Below are 20420 nucleotides of genomic sequence, written 5' to 3' on the forward strand. Positions count from 1 at the left end.
ATAAAGATAAACATTTTTAAGAAAGAAGAAGAGTTAAAGACAGCCCCAAGATTTCTATCCTAGAAGACTGGATGAAAGATAGACAAATAGACTAAAAGTAATGATTAAGAAAAATGTATATTTTCCTAGAGTTTAAGCTCCTAAAGAGGAGCAACTGTGCCAACAATCTATATTGTTTTCTCTGTTGAACCACAATAAGTGGTACTTAGAAACAGCTTAAAGAACGTTTAAGAAAATGACTATTACTACTGGAGGGAATAAACTCAAGGTAAGGTGCCCAAATCAACAGACTTTTTTTCAGAGAGTAATTTGGCCAAAATTATCACATTGACATGAGTCAAATCTCCTGCCTCTTTTCCTCTCTAGAACAAAAGTAAAACCAAAGAACTAGTCAATTTTAAAGGTATAGGTTCCTGTTTTTTGTACATGGAAGACCTAACAGCAAGGCTAAAATTCCTACTTCCTTACTTAGCCTAAGCTAATATTTCAGTTCAAACAATGGTATCTATTCAAGTGAATTTCTCTGCCAGTCAACTTAACGTTCCATATTCGCTAGGGAATGAACTCAAATTCCCCATATGGCTCCTCCTGATCAACAGTCTGGCCTGAGGTGTTTTAGACTTTTGAAGGCTCTTCATTATTTATTCTTCTCCCATAACAAAATAACTCCAGACAGGCAAAAATCTCTGTACCACTTTAGCTAGTTAGATATATAGTGATGTTTCAGTAAGGTCTTCTGTGTTTTCCATTAATCTGCAAGATCTCTGAAGGCTGAGACCACAGAGATTTTCCACATAATTTCTTATTTAAGACAACTACAGTTCTCTGAACGCAGCAGAAAATAATAATGGTATCTAATATTGAAACAGATTTTTAAAAATGAAACGTGTGATACCCAGAGGAATCATGCGTCAGCTATGGGAGGGGTGGCAGGAAGGGGGGGGGGGGAGAAAAAAGAAAATGATCTTTGTTTCTAATGATTGTTTGAAAATGACCAAATAAAATAATGTTTAAAAGGGAAAAAAAAAGAAACATGTGAAAGATAGACTTTTCAGTCTGTCTTTAAAAATATAGGTTAAAATTTATCTAAAGTACCCCCTTGGACTGTTGGCTCCTTGAGAACAGAGACTGTTTATGTCTATATATTTTTTAAAAACCTCTCCACCTCAGAATACAGTGTATCATAGGCGGCAGCTGGGTAGCTCAGTGGATTGAGAGCCAGGCCTAGAGACAAGAAGTCCTGGGTTCAAATCTGGACTTTAGACACTTCCTAGCTGTGTGACCCTGAGCAAATCACTTAACTCCCATTGTCTAGTCCTTATCACTCTTCTGCCTTAGTACTGATTCCAAGGCAGAAAGTAAAGGCGTAACAAAATAAATACAGGGTATCAGCTCCAAGGCAGAAGAGTGGTAAGGGCTAGGGAACAGGAGTTAAGTGACTTGCTTAGCATCATACAGCCAGGAAGTGTCTAAGGTCACATTTGAATTCAGGTCTTCCCAACTATAGGCTTGGTTCTCTATCCACTGAGCCACCTAGCTGTCCCTGCCTTTCTTTATACTGGCAACACTTAGGGCCTAGAACGTATTAAATACTTAATAAATATTTATTGAATGAGTGAAAGAATCACAAAAACTTCCTTAATTATGGAGAACAAGTTAAATAATTTCAATTCTGGTTATATGAAACACTTTGTTAAGGAGAGTGCTTTAGTTCTGTAACCAACCTTTAATTGTGTGTTAGAGATATATATGATATTTTATTTAAGAAAAGATTATGGATTTTTCATTTCAACTAAGCTGAAGTAGTACTAGGAAATTCAAGGATGTTAATAATTGCAAGTTTTGTTATCTGGTTGAATGAAGAAAATCTACCTATAATTTACAATATTTCTTTCTTAGTATGAGAGTATGTCTTACTGCCAACAGGTCAGAAGTAAGACTTTATTTTTAAAGAGTTACATGAAAATACTGGGCAGAGAATTTTAGGGATCCAAGAAAATAGGCAAGAAACTTATGAACTGTCCTCAGCTGTCACATAAAACTAGATGAAGTTAAGTGGATCCAAGTAAGGAAAAGGGGAGCAACACTTTTTCCTTCAAAAAGCATCTTACCTATAAGAAGAACATTTGTGTTTTGTACTTCTAGACATTCAATTACTTCTATTGCTTTTTTCAGACAGCGTCTAAAGAGAGAGACAAGAAAAAAGGATATTAATGTTTCTGTGCAATATTTTCAACAAAACATGCAACGGGTATCTTTCAAAGGGACTACAACGAATGTATGCATAAGACACAATGCTAGCATGGGAAATATGAAGACACACATGGAATAGTTCCCTCCCTTATGGAATTTTCACTTATAGATCTATAAATAAATATATATAATAAATATGTAGATAAAAACTAGAGTATGGGGTTGGGAGAGAGAGACAAAGGGGACATCAAGTAGAATTCTAGGAATATCTGGAGAGGAAGAAAACACTAATCAATGGGGACAATATGAAAGGTTTCAAGCTTAGGCATTGTCTGAATTGCTTTCAGATTCTGAGACTGTCACAATGAACAATCAAATTCACCATAGAAAACAAAAGGCCCAATAAAAAATTCAAATGATAAGAAGATACATAAAATACATTGCTCTACCACATACCAAATACAGAATATTTCGAAGTTGGAATTTAAATATTAGAATATTCTTCAAAACTTAAAAAAGATCAATAATTTTATAGGTATAGGTAGGGATTGGTAGGAATTATTAAATACATATGATAGTAAATTGGTGAAGAGTGGATAAAGTAACTGTGATTCCTTACACTCCTCACTTATGTAAACTAATTTACAAAATGTTTGGTTGGTCTTTTTGTTTAACAGTTTCACAAAAATCAGTTTTGTTTTGTAAACCAGGGTATTTTATTAACTTTCTTACTCTTTTTGATTATTTTCATTACTGTGTAATATTATGTGTATGTGATTAAAAACCAATCTGGAATAAAGAACTATATTGCATGCAAAAAAATCTCCATTGATAGACTATAATCCCTACATGCCTGTTTAGATAGACACCAAAGTGAGTTAGTTGGTATGGCTCAAGAAGGTTCATTACCCAATAGTCAACCTTCTTGTGAAGAGCCTCTTTGAATTTAGCTAAGCTGATCTTGGGAAGATAAATAGTCTTGTTTTTGAATTTCACTTGGCTGATACTGTTCCAGAGATCAAAGGGCTACCTTCACTTTGCAATGTAGACATAGAACATAGAATCTTAAGAATTTTCTTAGAGGTATTTCTGGACTAGATATCCATATTAAAAAAAACCCAAAACTTATTCCTAGAAAAATGTAACAATTTAATGTCCCTTCATGATGGGGGGCCTATGGATATGGAATGCTGCCTATACTGTCATATTCAGTTACTGTGTACATTTGTCCTAAGTCATTTTTTGTTCCAAGGGAGGGTTCAACACAGAGGTAGACGTGTGTGCATGCATGTATGTGTGTGTGCTATTTAAGGAAATGAACAATGAAAAAACAAAAAAGCTTTAAAAAAAGTTTTAAAACCAAAATATCAAGAACCTTCTGTGACTCCTTTTTTATTTTGGATTTATTTCACTCAAGCATGAAACAAAAGGAGCACTTTGTATGACACAGAGCTGAATATAAAGAGATTTGAACATGAAACTACACATCTCCATCATGTATAGCTTGCTTTTCTCTTTAAGTAAATAACAAATTCAACACATGATTTTCAAAGCTAACCTGCTTGTCTACGATTTCGTCTGGCCCTTTTTATATTCTATATGTACATCAAAAAACGCTTCAATGAATCTCTTTTGTTTCCTTTTTAGGCAACCCTCTCCCTTCTATAACCCATCTATCCTCCATTTAAAAAAACAAAACAAAACTGTAACAAATATAGTCACACCAAACAAATCCCCACATTGTTCATTTCTGAAAATGAATATCTTATTGTGAAACTTGAGTCCATGACTTCTTTATTATGAGGAGATTCCTTGTTTCTTATAGTATTTTTTAAAGCCTTAGATCTACTAAGAGAACAAGGGAAAAGGGACTTACCTTGTCTAATAGTCTCAGATTCTCCCCTTTCTGAGTTAAAGGTCTATTTTTAGTATTCAGAGAGTTAAAAAAAAGTTCACTGGGGAAGGGAATATAGCTGTAAATTCCATGTATTCCCAATATAGACACAAATATTAAATAATAAAATTTCATTAATGATGATATCAAATATCAAAATACAAAATATTCCAGAGTAAAAATTTATCTGATGGGAGAAAGTTTAATTGTTCAAGACCTAGAAGATACAAAACTGTAAGATTTCAAGTAATCTGAATACCTGATAATGTCCAGCCAGTTGCTACTTTCCAATAATGAAAACCATTTCACATCTGTGTCCCAAAATTCAGAACTATTGTCTGTAATGGTAGGGAAAAAAAAAGTTATATCAACATTAAGTAACACTTATGAAATCAAGGTTACTTAACAGCCTGATTTGGGACAAAATAAGGTCAATATAGTCAGAAACTGACTTTACAATTCAGAATCTAAACATGAAACTACTTTATGAATTTAAATGTTCAGTTATACTGTTTTTTAACTAAGATGCCTGGGAAGAGTCATTTGGCATAAGAGAAAAATATGAGAAATCTACATTAGTTAAAAAAATACAAGTAGCAAAGGAGCATTAACTACTATTTTTTCTTAGTTTGAATATATTTCCACTTAGAAAGAAATTACAAAGATGCCAATATTCGGCTGGATCCTTTGCTGTGCAGTAAATAAAGTAGGGAGAAAAAAAATCCCACAGTATAGATTTCAATTCAGTTAAAATCTAAAATTCTTCATTCTATACACAGTGACCAACAATACATTTTCCCCTAATAGTACCTTGAATTTTATGAAGCTAACACACATATTTTAAAATATATTTTATTGATGTCTTCTGTCCTTATACCACATTTTCCTTATTTCCTCTCTCTAGATTTAATCCATATGAGATAAAGAAAAGCAAATAAGCTATAACATCTGATACACATATGTTTAGATACAGCACATTCATGACTGTGACAAATAAGAATAAAAATAACCAGTGAAAACCTTTATATACAAAAAGAGGCAAAAGACAGTCTCTGCCTTCAAGAAGTTTTACAGTCTAATGGGGAAGACAACATGTATTCATCATTTATTATGGTGGAGCAATATCTTGTTACTGTATCACAATTTACTTAGGATTGGTCAATCATTCAGAAATGGGGTGTCAAGATGCCAATCATACTTTTCTGATGACTCTTTTGCCAGTTCTTTAAAGGTGGTTAGCAACCATGTTAATTTTCCCAAGAGATTTTTTTTTACATTTCATTATTTAATATGTGATATTATTAATAATAAACTCTTATTATTTAATACTTATGTCTACACTGGGAATATACAGAACTTACAGATATATTCTCCACCCCTCCAAGGAACTTTTTCACTCTCAAAAGACCAAAAATAGACCCCCAAAACAGAAGAGAAGGAATCTGAGACTAGAATAAGGCAAGCCAATGGGAGGCCAAAATTATATAAATTGTATCTACACATCTTTCAGTCTTGATGGCAAAAAGCATCTGAATGTTACTAGAAAGTAAGGCAAGGATGTCATCTGCCATGTGATTCAATTAGCATCTTTTTCCCCATCTGAAGAAAAGTTATTTTTGTGTTGTACTCCTCACCTATTAGGAATAGCTGTTTAAATTTAGAGTATGAGGTCTGGATTTCCTGTAGGGATATGAAACTGTTTGATAGGTCCTCAGTTTTTAAAGTTTCATAAGGTGGGTTGTGGATGGTCTTGTAAATTCTGGATATAAAAAAATATCAAGAGATTAGAAGAAAAAACATTAATCAAAAGTAAGCTACAAGTATTTAAAACTCAAAATCCCTTAGGAAGAAGATATCAGCATGGCAAAAATGAATATAGTATTATGTATTCTCATTTATTTTTTGAAGAAAATTTTAACAAGTACAGGTACTTTTCATAAAAATTAGTTTAATAAATATAAATCAAGATTGTCTACAAATATTATAAACTATAAGTCTCTATAATAAAAGGCTATCAGCCTGTAGGAAAAAAATCAATGTTTTATTATTACTGTCTATATCTCTAAAGACTACTATGACCAAGCATAAGTAGTTTTCTTTTTTTTTTTTAATAAAAACACTTACTTTCTGTCTTGGAATCAATACTGGATATTGGTTCCAATGCAAAAGAGTGGTAAGGGTTAGGTAGTGGGGGTTAAGTGACTTGCCCAGGGTCACACAGCTAGGAAGTACCTGAGGCCAGATTTGAACCTAGGTCCTCCCATCTCTGGGCCTGACTCTCAATCTACCGAGCTACCCAGCTGCCCCCAGTTTTCATTTTTAAAGGAAGTCACTTATAACATTTGTACAACCCAGTGGAATTGCTTGTTGGCTGTAGGAAGAGGGAGGGAAGAGGGGAGGGAAAGGAAATGAATCATGTAAACTTAGAAAAATATTTAAAATAAAAAAATATCACTTAGAAAAAAAGGAATACAAATATAAGAAATTACTGACCCATCCAAGAAGGCTTTTTGTATTTGTAAATTGGACTCATCCTGTTCTTTGGGGAAAGCTGACATTTTCAAAAGGGCACAACCATTATGGCAAGACCAACACCAAATCTAGAGAATGAAAAAGGACAGTCAGACATTCAAAACCATTTAGGGGATATTGCTATAATTTCAATGAGACAAACATTCTTTATTAGTGAACCAGCAAGTTCCATATGGCACAATTTATTTATGATATTTTCTCAATAAATTCCCCAAAGGCTAGGGAAATTTGAAAATTAGGAGTTTTCTGGATTCTCACACTGATCATTAAGTATACTTCCTGCCTGACTGTAGTCTGCAACACAAGAAAACAAGCTCTGTATGTCATCATTTTGTGAAACATATCCTACTGAATTAACAAGGATTCCTGTCACCCTTGTAGAAAACATTTCAGATGACCAAAAACGATTCCTTCTTTAAATTAGACCTTAGAAACATAGAGTAATAATTGAAAAAAATCCTTTCACAATAGGTTGGCATCTTTTCTGTAACTTATAATTTTGGGGAGTTATTTGGAGCCCTGAAGGTTAAGATACTTGCCATGGGTCACACAACTAGTATTATGCCAGAGGCAGCTTCTGCCTAAAGTGTTTGCAGTCAAACTAGGGTAAGTCCTTCAGAAAATGGTCTCAGGCATGACTAAATTAGCCTTCTTTTCTAGAAACAGAAGCACTACCACCTCTGGGGAGTCCCTAAGATATTTTCAAATCCCTGTTGGAATGAGGACAATATAAACCTAGAGCTTTAAATAAGATAATTTTTCTATAAATGACAAAAAAAATTTAAGGCAAATGACATGAGCAATTGACCTTCAGGATTCTTAGGGCCTTCATAGTTACTTACAGGTATACCTCGTCCTTGAAAACATGATATATCCTCTTCAGGAAGAGAAACAGGAACAACAAAGTAGGCAGGCAGCCTACAGAGAAGAAACAATTCATTCTATTACAAAGGCTGTTGTTAATTAAATTAAAAAAGCTGAAATTCTAAAACAAAAATTTAAACACAGCTGAGGACATAGTTGCTTGATTAATGGACTAGTTCAAATGCATTCTGTCTTTTTCTCTTTTTCTCTCAGTGTAGAAAGAGCACTCATTGGACAGGAAGTTACAAGACAAGGATTCTAACCCCAGTGGGGTGTCAAAAGCTGGTATAATCTCATAAATCCCTTTTTACTTCTCTGGTCCTCTGTTTCTTCATCTGAAAATGAGGGTCAAGTGTGTTCTCTGATGCCCCCTCCAATTCTCAAATTCTATGACATTAGAGAAAGGAAGGACGACTGGATTTCAGTAGAGTAGGGAAATCTCAGGTAAGGAAAGTGCCTCTATGAGTGCTCTGTTTGCAATCTACACCCTTATAACCTGGCCCCTTCTTGCCTTTCCAGTCTTCTTAGACTTTACCCCTAACACATAATCTTCCATCCAGTGACACTGGTCTCCTGGCTCTTCCACAAACAAAACGCTCTATCACATGCATTTTCCCTGGCTATCCTTCATACCTGGAACACTTTCACTCCTCCATGCCAACTACTGACCCCTCTGGCTTCCTTTAAATTTCAACAAGAGTTCCACCTTTTACAGCAAGTTCCAACCCCTCTTAATATAGTTTACTTTTTACCTATTTGTTTGCATGCTGTTTTCCTTATAAGACTGTAAGTTCCTCGAGGGCAGGACCCATCTTTGCCTCTTTCTGTACTCCCAGTGCTTAGTACAGTGCCTGGTATGTAAAAGGCACTTAGTAAATGTTTATTGATTGATTGGTCAGCACCTTCTCTCCAATTTATAGTCTTAGAGACTTACCTAGAGCAGAGATCAACAAACTAGGGCCTTTGGGTCAAATGGGGCCTGCTGCCTGTTTTTGTACAGTGTAGAAACTGAGGTTTTTACATTTTTAAACAAGTTTTGTTGTATTTTAAAATGTAAAAAACTACTTTTAGCTCATAGGTTTGTACAAAAACAGGAAGAAAGACTAATTTAATCCTTAGGCTGTAGCCTTGTCCATCCCTAGCCTAGAACAGTGAGACATTAAAATTATTTTGCCCAGGGTCACAAAAATGGCAAGATTAGGCACAAACTAGATAGGCAGGGTGAGGAAATAAGGAGCCGAGTATAATGACAATGCTATAAACATGGGAGAATGGTGGTGCTTTTTTAAGAGAAATAGGGAACAGAGGGATGGGTCTGGAAGGAAAAGTAAGTTTTGTTTTTGAGTTTGGATGTTCCTAAGACACCCTGTTTGTAAAATACCATGGGGTAGCTAGTGAGGAGGGAGGAGTTGAAAGGAGACAATGGAGCTAGATATACAGAGTCTGAGTCAGTCATCTTGGACTCTTCCCGATTTCTGATTTTCTTATCCAATCAGTTGCCAAAACTTACAGATTCTATCTCCCCATCTCGTCTCCAGCTTGATCTCTCTTTCGTAAAACCACTCCCCTCAACTACTACAAAGGCCTTCTAATAAGTCTCTACCCTTCATCCCTCATCTCCATCCCTCATCTAGCTACTACATTAATAACCCCCAAAACACAAACCAGAGCATGCCACTCCCCTACTAAATAACAAAATAAAACAAAAAATGCCTGTTGAAGTTCCCTATTACATCTCAGAAATAATGCAAATTTCTCAGGCTGTTAGGTGGTGCAGTGGAGAGAGTGTTGGGCTTATAGTCATAAGACTCATCTTTATGAGTTCCAATCTGGCTCTAGACACTTACTAGCTATGATCCTGGGCAAGTCACTTAACCATGTTTGCCTCAGTTTTCTCACCTATAAAATGAGCCAAAGAAGGAAACAGCAAACCAATATGGTATCTTTGCCAAGAAAACTCCAAATGGGAACTAAACTACCTTTCAGATTTATGCCATTACTTCACCTTACAAGATGTTTGTTCTGGCCAAAGGGACTTAGTAGCGACTTCCCACTTAGCACTCCATCTCCTGTGTTTGGATCTTTGCTGCCTAGACTCTATCTGGACTTCTGGACTTCTGACTCTTAAGACTCACTAGCCTACGGTAAAGCGCAGCCCAGGGGTCACCTCTTCTGGGAAGATTTCCCCAGTACATTCATTCCAGTTAATAGTTCACATTTCTATAATACCTTAAGCTTTGCAAACCTCTTTATGTCATCTCATTGATCCTATGAACAATTCTCTGAGGTAGGTGCTAATATTTATTCATTTGCTAAGATGTAGAAACCAGGGCTAAGAGTGAGTGCTGACAATTTCCAAGCTGAGTCTTCCAAATGGCAACTTCAGGATTCTATTCATTATGCCACACTACGGCTGTTCACGGGTCCTTTCTCACCTCCAGTTACCTTGTATTTTGTTACATGTGTATATAAGCAGAATTATCACAATAGAGAGACTTCCCATTTTGGTGTGTCATCACTAGTACATGATCTTGAAGAGGGGAAATACAAGTTATGGATGGAGAGCCTGTGTTTGGAACCTGGCATTCCTGAGTTTCCAGTCTGACATGTACTGGCTGTGTGATCCTGGGCAAGTCAATTCATCTCTGAAGGCTCTAAGCCATTCTTTAGAACTAGAAGTTGCTGAGATGATGATGACCTGTTTCAGTAGAAAGAGTTTCCTCATCTGTGAGCTCCCTGTACTAAGAAACCACAGGTCCAGTCCCTGTCCATATTCCCTAAAACAGGGGCTTGAAGTACCAATCTCAACAGGGCTATTCGGAAGATGCAATAAGATAATCTACATAACTTTGCAAACTTAAAATATTATGAAAACTTCTGCTTATGACAGGGTCTATAAACAATATCTAGCTAAACTATTCTGGCAATTCCAGTTTGCCTTCAATATGCAAAAAGGAACTTCTGGAGATTCTAATCACTTTTACTGAGGACATAGTTCCTCAGCAAATAGCTCAGGGGAAAGTGACATTTTGTTCCAAACCAAGAAATACAGTTGCCACAATTCTAGAATTCAAGGACTTTAGAAGTAGTGTACTCCTTTCGCCATGTACCAATATCCCTACTGGACAGCAAATGTATCAACTAGTTTCAAACATGAGATTTTCAAAAGAGAAATTTAAACAAGGTAAGCTTATATTGGACTGAATTTCAGAAGTGTCTCACACTAAATGATTATTTATTGAACATCTACAAACCAAATACTCTATAGAAAACCATAAAGCACACTTAAATGGAACCAGGTTTGAAGTCCTAGTTCTCAGAAACAACCTTGACTCCCAACAAAGCAGCTCTTTGCGTCTTCCTCTTAAACAGTCCCTTTCTACAAAAGAAGAAGACTAAAATTACTCAGTGGTATGAAGGAAAATTTAACCATGAGCTAAATAGGAAGAATTCCATTTGAATGGAGAGTAGGCTCTTTGTTAAATACCAACACCTGCACTCTACAATTGCTGGCAAGCCCACTAAAGCAGATCTCCAACAGAAATGTTTCAAAATTTCCCTTCAAACTTCTACCTAAGTCAGAAAAGATCTGACAGCTAGAGGAATAAAACGGGATATACACGAAGAAAATGGCAAAAAAATATATTGTTTTTATTTCAGGGATTTCAGATTTATGAGTAGTCTGTGGGAAATTCTATACACTAAGATATTACTAATAGGAATTTTGGGCCTGTCTGCTCAAGGAGCTTACCAGGATGGTGTGAGGACCTGACAAGGGACTTTTGCTGTTTTGGGGGGTAATGTGCCAGAAATCAAAAGTTCTGGCACTCTAGGTGGTCAAATTTATAACTGTAATAACTTTTTTTTAGTCAAAGAAATTTTCTCTATGGTGTTATCTGTGTTCGGAAAGAGTTTCAAGGTATAACTGTTAAGTTCAAACAACCCCATTTGCAAACGTTAAAGCATTGCTTTAAATGTTGGCTATTATGAGCTGATTATTGTCCACATTGTTCACATCGGTGACCTCTGACATTAGTACATAAAGACAATTTGACAAAATGTGATATACATCTCAACAGATGAATAACTCACTATTAAATCTTTCTATTTATCTAATAATTTATGGCTTTATCTAACATTCTTTGGATGTTAAGCAGAAGGTTCTTTTGGCAGCTATCAAACTGGGAATGCCTACTGAAGATTCCAATATAGATATACTTTAGGAGTAATAATGATTATAGAAATAGCAGCAGCAGTTACTAACATTTCTATAACATTTTAAGTTTTGAAAAGCGCACCACCTTATTTGATCCTTACAGCAACTCAGGTGTGTCATTTTCCATATGAGGAAATTGAGGCTGAGAAAAATTAAATGACTTTCTTATAGATTCTTCAGAATAATGTTTTTAAATGCATAAAATAAAATGCACAGGATTGCAAAGGAAACCAAATATATTAATTAATAATAGCCAGCGCTTAAAGAGTGCTTTAAAGTTTGTGAGTGTTTCATCCTCATAACGACCCTGGGGAGTAGATACTATTATTACCCCCATTCTACAGATAAGGAAGCTGGGGCATAGAGAGATTAAGTGACTTGTCCAGAGTTGCATAGCTAGTGTTTGAGGTAGGATTTGAACTCCAGATTTCCTGATTCCAAGTAAAATGTTCTAACCACTGAGCAGCCTCTTACTATAGAAATATTAAAGATATCAGTCCATGGATCTCAGTTTAAGAATTCCTGCTACAGTCAGGATCCCTGAACAAGGGTATGCCCTAGAAAGTCAATTTTGCATATAGGTATTTACTGTCTTCAGTGCTTTGCACATAGTGAATGTTTAATAAATGCTTGGGGTAGCTATCCAACAAGTGATATGGAACCTATGTACTGAGAAAAAAATAATTTGATGATTTAACCATTCTTCCTTACTGCCTTACTCTTGCTTCACTTTAACAGTTCCCTTAAAGATTTACATCGGTCCAAAAGAAAAGCAAACCCAAGGAAAATCCCCCTTTCTCAATATTTACTTGCTAGATTAATCTATATTCCTTAGCATTTATTATAGATGCTATTGCTAGATGATGACAAAAACAGTTACTCTGAAAATTTTACCATCAAGCTATTCAGCTGAAGAGGTTTTAGAGCACAAAACAGGCCAGAAAACAATGGGGCAAATCAGTTCAGAAACCTTCATCTCCTACTCTGGACAAAAGGTTATGGTTCAGGCTGGCAGCTAACTCAAATGCTTGCATCATACAAGCACAGAATCAATTGATTAACAGATCTACTTGATAGGAAAACCTCTTTGAGCAGAGAGAAACTACTGACCTGACACTATAATGATGACAAGGATTTTAGGAGACATTTTTAGCAGAGTCCTAGAGACTCTCTTTCAAATGAAGTACATCAAGGACCAAGTTTTCAAGAGGTGCTAAGCTTCTACAAACAAAAAAGGCTTTAGAGAGTAGCTCTGACATCTTCAAGCAGGATTCCCAGTCTAAGGGAAAAGAAGCTGTATACCTGAATATTTGTTTAGTATATTTTCAAAGTCTATACCAGTGATGGGCTGATACCTATGGCACAGGTGTCAAAGATGGCATGCAGAATGCTCTCTGTGGGCATGTGGTAGCCCTCCCCACCGAGTTTGTTACTAGAAAGGCAGAGGGACTCAGGCAAAGTTGTTCCCCTCCCCCTCTCCACTATTCCTGATGACATTTTTTTACATTCCCACCCCTTTGCCCAGCAGCCAATGGGAGCACACAGGGGGTAAGGTGGGTGACTCATAGGCAGCAGAGCTGGAGGGGAACAGAGTGCTCCAGCCACTCCCCTCCTCCTCTCTACACTTGCTAAGGTCATTCCTCACTTCACTTGCCCCTCCACCCAGTAGCCCAATGGGAGCACTTCCTCACTCCCTTCCCTGTATGGGGTAAGGGGGGGACAGGGCATGCCCAACAAGTAGGTGGAGGGGCATGACGCTAGGTCTGGGGGGGTGGGAAAAGGGCAGGGCCCAGCACTCCATCTCTAAAAGGTTTTCCATCACGGGTCTATACAATAACACCTTTGGCATGTTCAAGCTTTCTGTAAAAAACACAATTTTAAAACCTTACTTTTCACAGACTTTATAGCCTTCATTGGCACTCACTGCTTTGTATTTTATGTTTCCTTTCGTTCGCTCCAGTTCCCAATGCCAGTCCTTAATTGTGTCAAACATTACAGTTTGGTGTGTGGGGCCTGTGGCTAACAAAACAAAGATAAAAGGATTAAAATAAGATTTTCATAAGGCACCGATATTGCAATTATATGGAAGTGAAATCGTAGATACTAGCTTATTTCCTTTATCATACTCCCACATCAACAAAACTTTTAACACACTTTACTTATGCAAAACTAGTTCATTTCTTACTCTTAATCTTATCCTGAAGGACAGCACTGGGTAGTGAAGGGGTGACTGAGGAATCTGGAAAATCTGTGTTCAAAGTAAAACATGTGACATATACAAAGCTGTATACCCCAAGGTAAAGTTAAACTCCTACCTTCCATTTTAGAATCAATACTATGTATTGGCTTTCAATCTACTGTGCTACCTAGCTATTTTGAAAAGTAAGTTTTTTATCTCTTACTGGCTCTAGGCAACTCTAAAACTGTAAATGACAGAAGAACTGCATGGATAAAAGCAACTTTCATACCAGGGCATTCTTATACCAATGAAGAAGTCAGATTCAAATAAAAAAAGTAAACTTTATACTATTTTCTTCATTAACGAAAAATTGTTATTTCACATGACACAAAGATATTTTGATTGCTATTCTTCACAAAGCCACATACCCAGCTGCATTTTTAGCCACGTTATGCAATAATTTAGCTCCTAAAAGAGCAGTAAAAAAAAAAACTGGAAGAAAGGTTTGAAGCATATGCTAAAATAATAAATGCATTTTTTTTTAGCCTTACCACAACGTACAGAAAGACAGAAGGTTGATTTTGGCAAAGTGTCAACTTTCACTGTTTTTATTTGAAGAGGAACTGCCACCAAAAAAGAATTTTTTAGTTTAGGTGCTAAAGAAGTTATACAATAGCATGTGTCCTTCCATTTGAAGTGGAATCAAGCTTCCTGGGGATAGGTAACAATAAAGCAACTATTAAAGTTGCCAAGGCAACAGATGACATCCCTCTGCTCGTCTGACTCTGCTTCCATTTGAGAGTTGTCAGGAAAGGACAAGAGGGGAAGAAGTATCTGGCTGTGGCTGCAGACAGGTAAGGACACTTGCTAAGCCAGTCTCAGATGTTTTACTTAAACCGAAGTGAGCTATTTGGTTCAAATATCTATCATTGCATCACTGCATATCTGCAAATAAAGATGCTATTAAAGATTACCTATTTGATAAAGTCTGTGCCCTCTATTTTGAATAGTGCCAGGCCATAAGTGCAAATCCAACAGCCACAAAATAATATGTAACCCCGCCCAAAACAACAAAACTTTCAAAAGCTTGAACTGAATCAATATGCTAGTGTCTTTCTGCTACCCTGCCAGTAAAGTAAAACTTATAAAAGGTGTCAAAGATCATGTTACTCAGGTTTAGTAGTTCAGTCTCTAGAAAGGCAAGTCTTTCAAATGAAGTTTTTAGAGACTCTCTTTTTAGGGATATTAATGAACTGTTAGGACAAATGATGCTTTCAAATGTTTTCCTGATCAGTGTCAAACTCACACTCAGCATGTGGCAAGGAATGGAAGAAACCAGATAAAAATGTGTTTGGGAAATGTATTTTATTTATTTTGTTCTACAAGACAGATAATGGTAATTTGTGGTTTTCCGTGCCAATAAGCAGGGCAGGGATCTGTTCCTTTTTGAGTTTGACACCAAATGGTCCAGACGACAAAATTCTCATCTCTTAAAATTTCTATATTTGATTTCTAACTTAAAATTGTTTCAATTAATTGCTAAATTCAACATTTATTGTTATGAAATTGCTCAATGAGTGTGAGGGATGAGGGAAGACGAGGGTGGGAATCAACTGAGGTACTTAAGTTACTACAGATGAATAAAACTGGCAGGGTCAATCAGGGTAAAGTTCTTGGCATGCTGATCAACATATGTTAGGGTGGAGAGAAAGTTAAAAACTGGCTAGGCAAGAAATATTCAGATTGTGTCCAAATTCCAGGAATCAGGACAAAAAGCTAAAATTAAGCCAAGAAGGGCATAGGATTAATTCAAGTAGAGCATAATTTTTCAACCAGCAAACTTTCCAATTAATTATAATAATTGAGAATAAATTAGCATCTCACACAACTATTTTCACATGAAATTTTGTTCCACACACCAACATTATAATGTTAATTAGCATTTATAAGACTAATTCTGAAACACTTTGTAATCCTTGAGTGTTTTCTGAAACAAAAACAAATTAAATGATATTTAGCACAGTTTTGGTGGATGTATAAAGCAAGAGTCAATTGTTAAATTTTCAGAGTGAGCATTTATATCTTAGAAACATCAGCAAATACTTTAAATCAGGGCTTGATTTATTATTCTGTTGATTGTCTAGACTTAAAAAGTGATGGAAACATTTTAATACAGGTTAAAACAGACACTTCCTCGCTGTGTGATGTTGGGCAAGTCACCTAACTCCCATTGTCTAGTCCTTATCACTCTTTTGCCTCAAAACCAATACATAGTATTGATTCTAAGACAGAAGGTAAGAGTTAAAAAAAAATACAGGTTAAACTTTAAAATTGTCATAGAAATGTTTTTTCCCTAGAGAACTAGATTGGGGAGAGGAAGGGAAAAGGAGAGGGAAAGGAAGATGAGTTTTTCTGGTGCAGCCCCATTTTTTCAGTAACTGACAAGTGTTCTGCAACTTATAAGGATTTCGTTGGTTTATGAAATGTCTGGTTTAGAAAAACACCTTCTATTAAAGAACACTGCCATATTGAAGTGATGGGCTCAAGTTCATGTAGTTAGTATGTATCAGAGGTGGGACCTGAACTCAGGTTATCTTGCCTGAAAATTGGTCATAGCCCGCATAATCTATATGACAGCTATATAGTACTCAGAATATTTGACTAATAACAATACCACAAAACCCAGGTCCCTCACAAGAGTATATACTACTGCATTATAGACTGCCCTTGAAATACCATTGGAAACTCCCACATCATTCATTCCATTTGTCACTGCCTTGACATATAGACCTGAAAGTCTCTGGGGCTAATTAGAACGCAAGCCACCTCAGGATAAAGCATGGCAAATGGGCTGATTTAGGGGCCAAATCAAGAAAATGAAAGAGTCAAAAGAGAGCAGAGTCTGTGCCCCAGCAAAGCCCAAGGTTGTCAAGGCAGCCATGTCTCCTCATTCTGCAACCTAACACCACTGATTGCCCTCAGAGGAACTAGACTCCAATGAGTTGGTCATCTTCGATTTCCAGAATTTCTTTGTTTTGACTTCCTGTATAGAAAGACAGTAGGGCAAGAGTTCTTTGGAGTACACAAACTTGTTTTCTTAAAAACAAAACAAAATTGTATTTCAACACAGCTGGTTTCCATTGTAATCTTCTGCATTTAAAATGATATTCTGAGAATGGCTTCACCAGACTTTCAGAGGGGTCCATGACACAATTAATTAAGTATCAATGTACTACAGTGTATGGCCAACTTGTGGAAATGAAGTCGCTTCTCACACCATGCCAGTTTTTTAAAAAATATGCTTGTATTTCTTGTCCTATAAAAACTTGCTATGATTTTTAAGACTTTTAGTATGTAACACATGTTACATACTCCTAGAACCTCCTAGATCAAGACATTTAAAAAGGAAAAAAAATTTAGAAGTGAACACTTCAATTTGTGTTTTTCTAAACTCTGAGCACAGAGTTACAATTTACAAAGTCTATCTTGTATCAACAATGTTAAAAATCTAAACATTAGGTTCAGTTGTCAAACACTTGCAGACAAAACTTATTTTCCATTAGGCTTAAGCAACTTACTAAAACCAAAAATGAAGGCAGAAACCAAAGAGGAGAAAAAAAAGATCAGATATCACTTACCTGTACTGATTTGCTTAGCAGTTGCATAGGAAAATAGAAACAATCGTTTAAGTAGTTTAGGAGCCTGGGTATGATGAATTATGCCACTGACAATCTAGGGGAAAAAATCGCCACCATCAAGTTAAGTACTAAAGAGCTAAGCACACTTCAATTTTGTTCAGGAAATCTCAGAGAAGAAAGCTCATAGTTTTTGACTAGGCTGCTAGAAACACACTTAGGGAAGATAGCTTTCATAATCCCCTATGACAGCTGTTAGGTATATAACCCCAAACTTCAATGATAGCTCTTGGAGCCATCGTAAGTGGTAAGATTACTAAATTACAGGCAAAAGTTTTCTAAAAAGTGCTTTTTTCTTAAAAATTGGATTTAAGTGCCAATTCAATGATTAATAAAATTGTAAATAAAATCTCAAACTCCCAAATATAGTCTAATAAAAATATTACAGTTTAATTTAAAAAGTTATTTTTTGTTCGACATCTCCTGATCTTTTTTCCTATCTCTGTACATATGAAGTTAGCATGAATCTGGAGTTACTCAAGAAACATTTATCACCTACTATGTAACACATACCATGATAAATGCTGGGAATAAAAAGAAAGATCAGTCCCTGCTCTCAAGGATATCAGGGTCTAATGGTGAAGACAACAAGCAGACAACTGTGTACAAACAATCCTTATACATGAAATTAACTGGAAATAACTAACAGTGAGAAGGCTAGGTTCAAATTGCATTCTGACACTACCTAAACAATTTTAGGCAATAATAACAATAATAATTATAGCTAGCGTTTTGTAGTATGCTATTTATATTATCACATAATACTCCCATCAACCTTGTGAGGCAAATGCTATTATTGTTCCCATTTTTATAGATAAGGAAACTAAGGTAAAAAAGAGGTTAAATGGTCTTCCCCAAGGTAAAACCAATCCAACTTACTGCTAGGTTGAAACACTTACTATCATGATATTTGAGGGCTACCTAGGGATTTTTAGTATTGAAAACTATCCTCCCATTCCAAGCCTACTTAGTATGGATAACAGGGCTGACTATAGAAGTTACTTTGAAGTTTAGATGTAATTGTAAAGAGCTGGGACAACACATGAATATTATTTGCCATAGCCAGAAAAAGGAAACACAGTGAAGTCCCATCAGATTTCTACTGAAGTGGTTAAAGTGAGATTAAAAAAAAAAAAGTCTCACAGTGTGTCTTGCATTTTGTTCATCAAAAGTACAGGAACTGTGATGAAAGTAAAATAATCCCAGTCACTTTTCTGAATTTGCCTATTTATACCATATCATTTTTCTCTGGTCCAAAGCAATTAAGGTTTACTCAGTCTCCAAAGCACAGCTCTTTCTGTAAGAGCCAGCTTCCCTCACAGAAACTATAGTTCTCTCTTCCTCACCTCAATACTTCCTTTCAAGACTTTGACTTTTGCTTTTCCTTAGGTGTCAAGGTCATTGACCATCACCTACTAGCTGGGAAGCTAACAGCTTCAGGGGAAGATTACTTCAGGCCTTCTCTCTCCAATCCCACCTCCAATGCCCCTCACTGTCTTCCCATAGAGTTACTCTGTTAACTGTTCCTGTCTAGTGAAGGACCAGAAAGCAAGGTATAAAATGAATGAAGGGCCTCAGAAGGCAGTAGTATACTCTCTGAAAATGCATAGGCTGGCTTAATTGAATTTTGAGTATGGCCCAATAATACATTATTGTATTATTATTTTTTTAAAACCCTGTCAACACAAACTGCTCTTTCCCCTACCTTTTTGGCAGTATAAACAAAATAAACACCCATCCATAACCCACTTCTCCAGGATTGGGGGGTGGTGGGTGGGTCTAAAGGGAAATAATTTCTCCAAACAGATACAAATACTTACCCTTTTAACTTCCTCTTCTTTTGTGTACCTCAGGCAGAAGTGAAATACTCGGAGGTCTTTGCAGTGGATGATGAGCTTTTCAGGGTATTTCTTTAGTTGTCCAAACAATGGTTTCTTTTTCTCATCAAACACTATGGGGGAGGGGGGAATCCAAGTCAGTAGATCAAATAAGAAAAGAAAATTGGGTTACTAAGGCATGAAGGTGATAAGCTACAGTTTAAAGAATCATGACTGTCCTCTTTAAAAAGTGAGAGTTAAAAACAGCGCTTGTTCCCTAAGACCCATTCAGCAAGAGTTCAATATATACCCCAGCCTAAGAGCAGTCCTGTTTCTTCATTATACTGGCCACATCAGCAATTAAAAACTAATTATTCTCAGGAGAACTAAATTTTACTGAATTGAAGAAACCAGGACCCTAAAACTAAAAATCACCAAGCAAAGAGCTCACCAGGGGAAAATCTATTAGAGGGACCACAGTTCTGTAGTGGAGGGAATGTATGAAGAATTCTATAAGGTAAGCTTTTTAAAATGGGACAGCTAGGTGGCAGAGTAGATAGAGTGCTGGCCTGGAGTCAAGGAGACCTAAATTCAAATCTGAGCTCAGACACTATTAGCTGAGTGATCCTGGGGAAGTCACATAACCCTGTTTGCCTCAGTTTTCTCAATTGTCAAATAAGTGAGCTAGAGAAGGAAATTGCAAACCATTTCAGTATGCTTGCCAAGAAAATCCCAAATAGGGTTATGAAAAGTTGGACTCAACTGAAAAGACCAAACACCCTCACCACAAAACTTTTTTTTTTTTATGAGCACTCACATAACTACTGTGTTCTAGTACCTTCCATAATACTTGGTGCCTTGCATTGCACTAGAATCACACTAAATGTTTAATAAATTCCATAGCCGTAAACTGATTAAATTCGGAGTAAAATTCATATTGTGAACAGTAGGAAGAAAGGAAGCCCTAGACTACACAGGCAAGTCCTAGTATGTGGGATTGGAATTAAGTGCCCTCTGTTCCTCAATTTAA

At 36.3% G+C, this 20420-nt stretch overlaps 1 protein-coding gene across 2 annotated transcripts in view; it reads right to left on the reverse strand.

Moving 5' to 3' along the window:
• Positions 1–20420, reverse strand: part of MTMR12 (myotubularin related protein 12) — a 93950-nt gene that overhangs the window by 13117 nt on the left and 60413 nt on the right. For both annotated transcript variants that reach the window (XM_001365807.4, XM_007487502.3), the window contains exons 5-12: positions 19394–19524; positions 17517–17610; positions 13589–13718; positions 7462–7537; positions 6581–6687; positions 5722–5846; positions 4347–4425; positions 2112–2182 (exon numbers count right to left, since the gene is read on the reverse strand). In XM_001365807.4, coding sequence (XP_001365844.3) covers positions 2112–2182; positions 4347–4425; positions 5722–5846; positions 6581–6687; positions 7462–7537; positions 13589–13718; positions 17517–17610; positions 19394–19524 — 813 coding nt within the window. The remainder of the gene's footprint in view (positions 1–2111; positions 2183–4346; positions 4426–5721; positions 5847–6580; positions 6688–7461; positions 7538–13588; positions 13719–17516; positions 17611–19393; positions 19525–20420) is intronic.

The sequence above is a fragment of the Monodelphis domestica genome, chromosome 3 (assembly GCF_027887165.1).
Source record: "Monodelphis domestica isolate mMonDom1 chromosome 3, mMonDom1.pri, whole genome shotgun sequence".
Classification (NCBI taxonomy): domain Eukaryota; kingdom Metazoa; phylum Chordata; class Mammalia; order Didelphimorphia; family Didelphidae; genus Monodelphis; species Monodelphis domestica.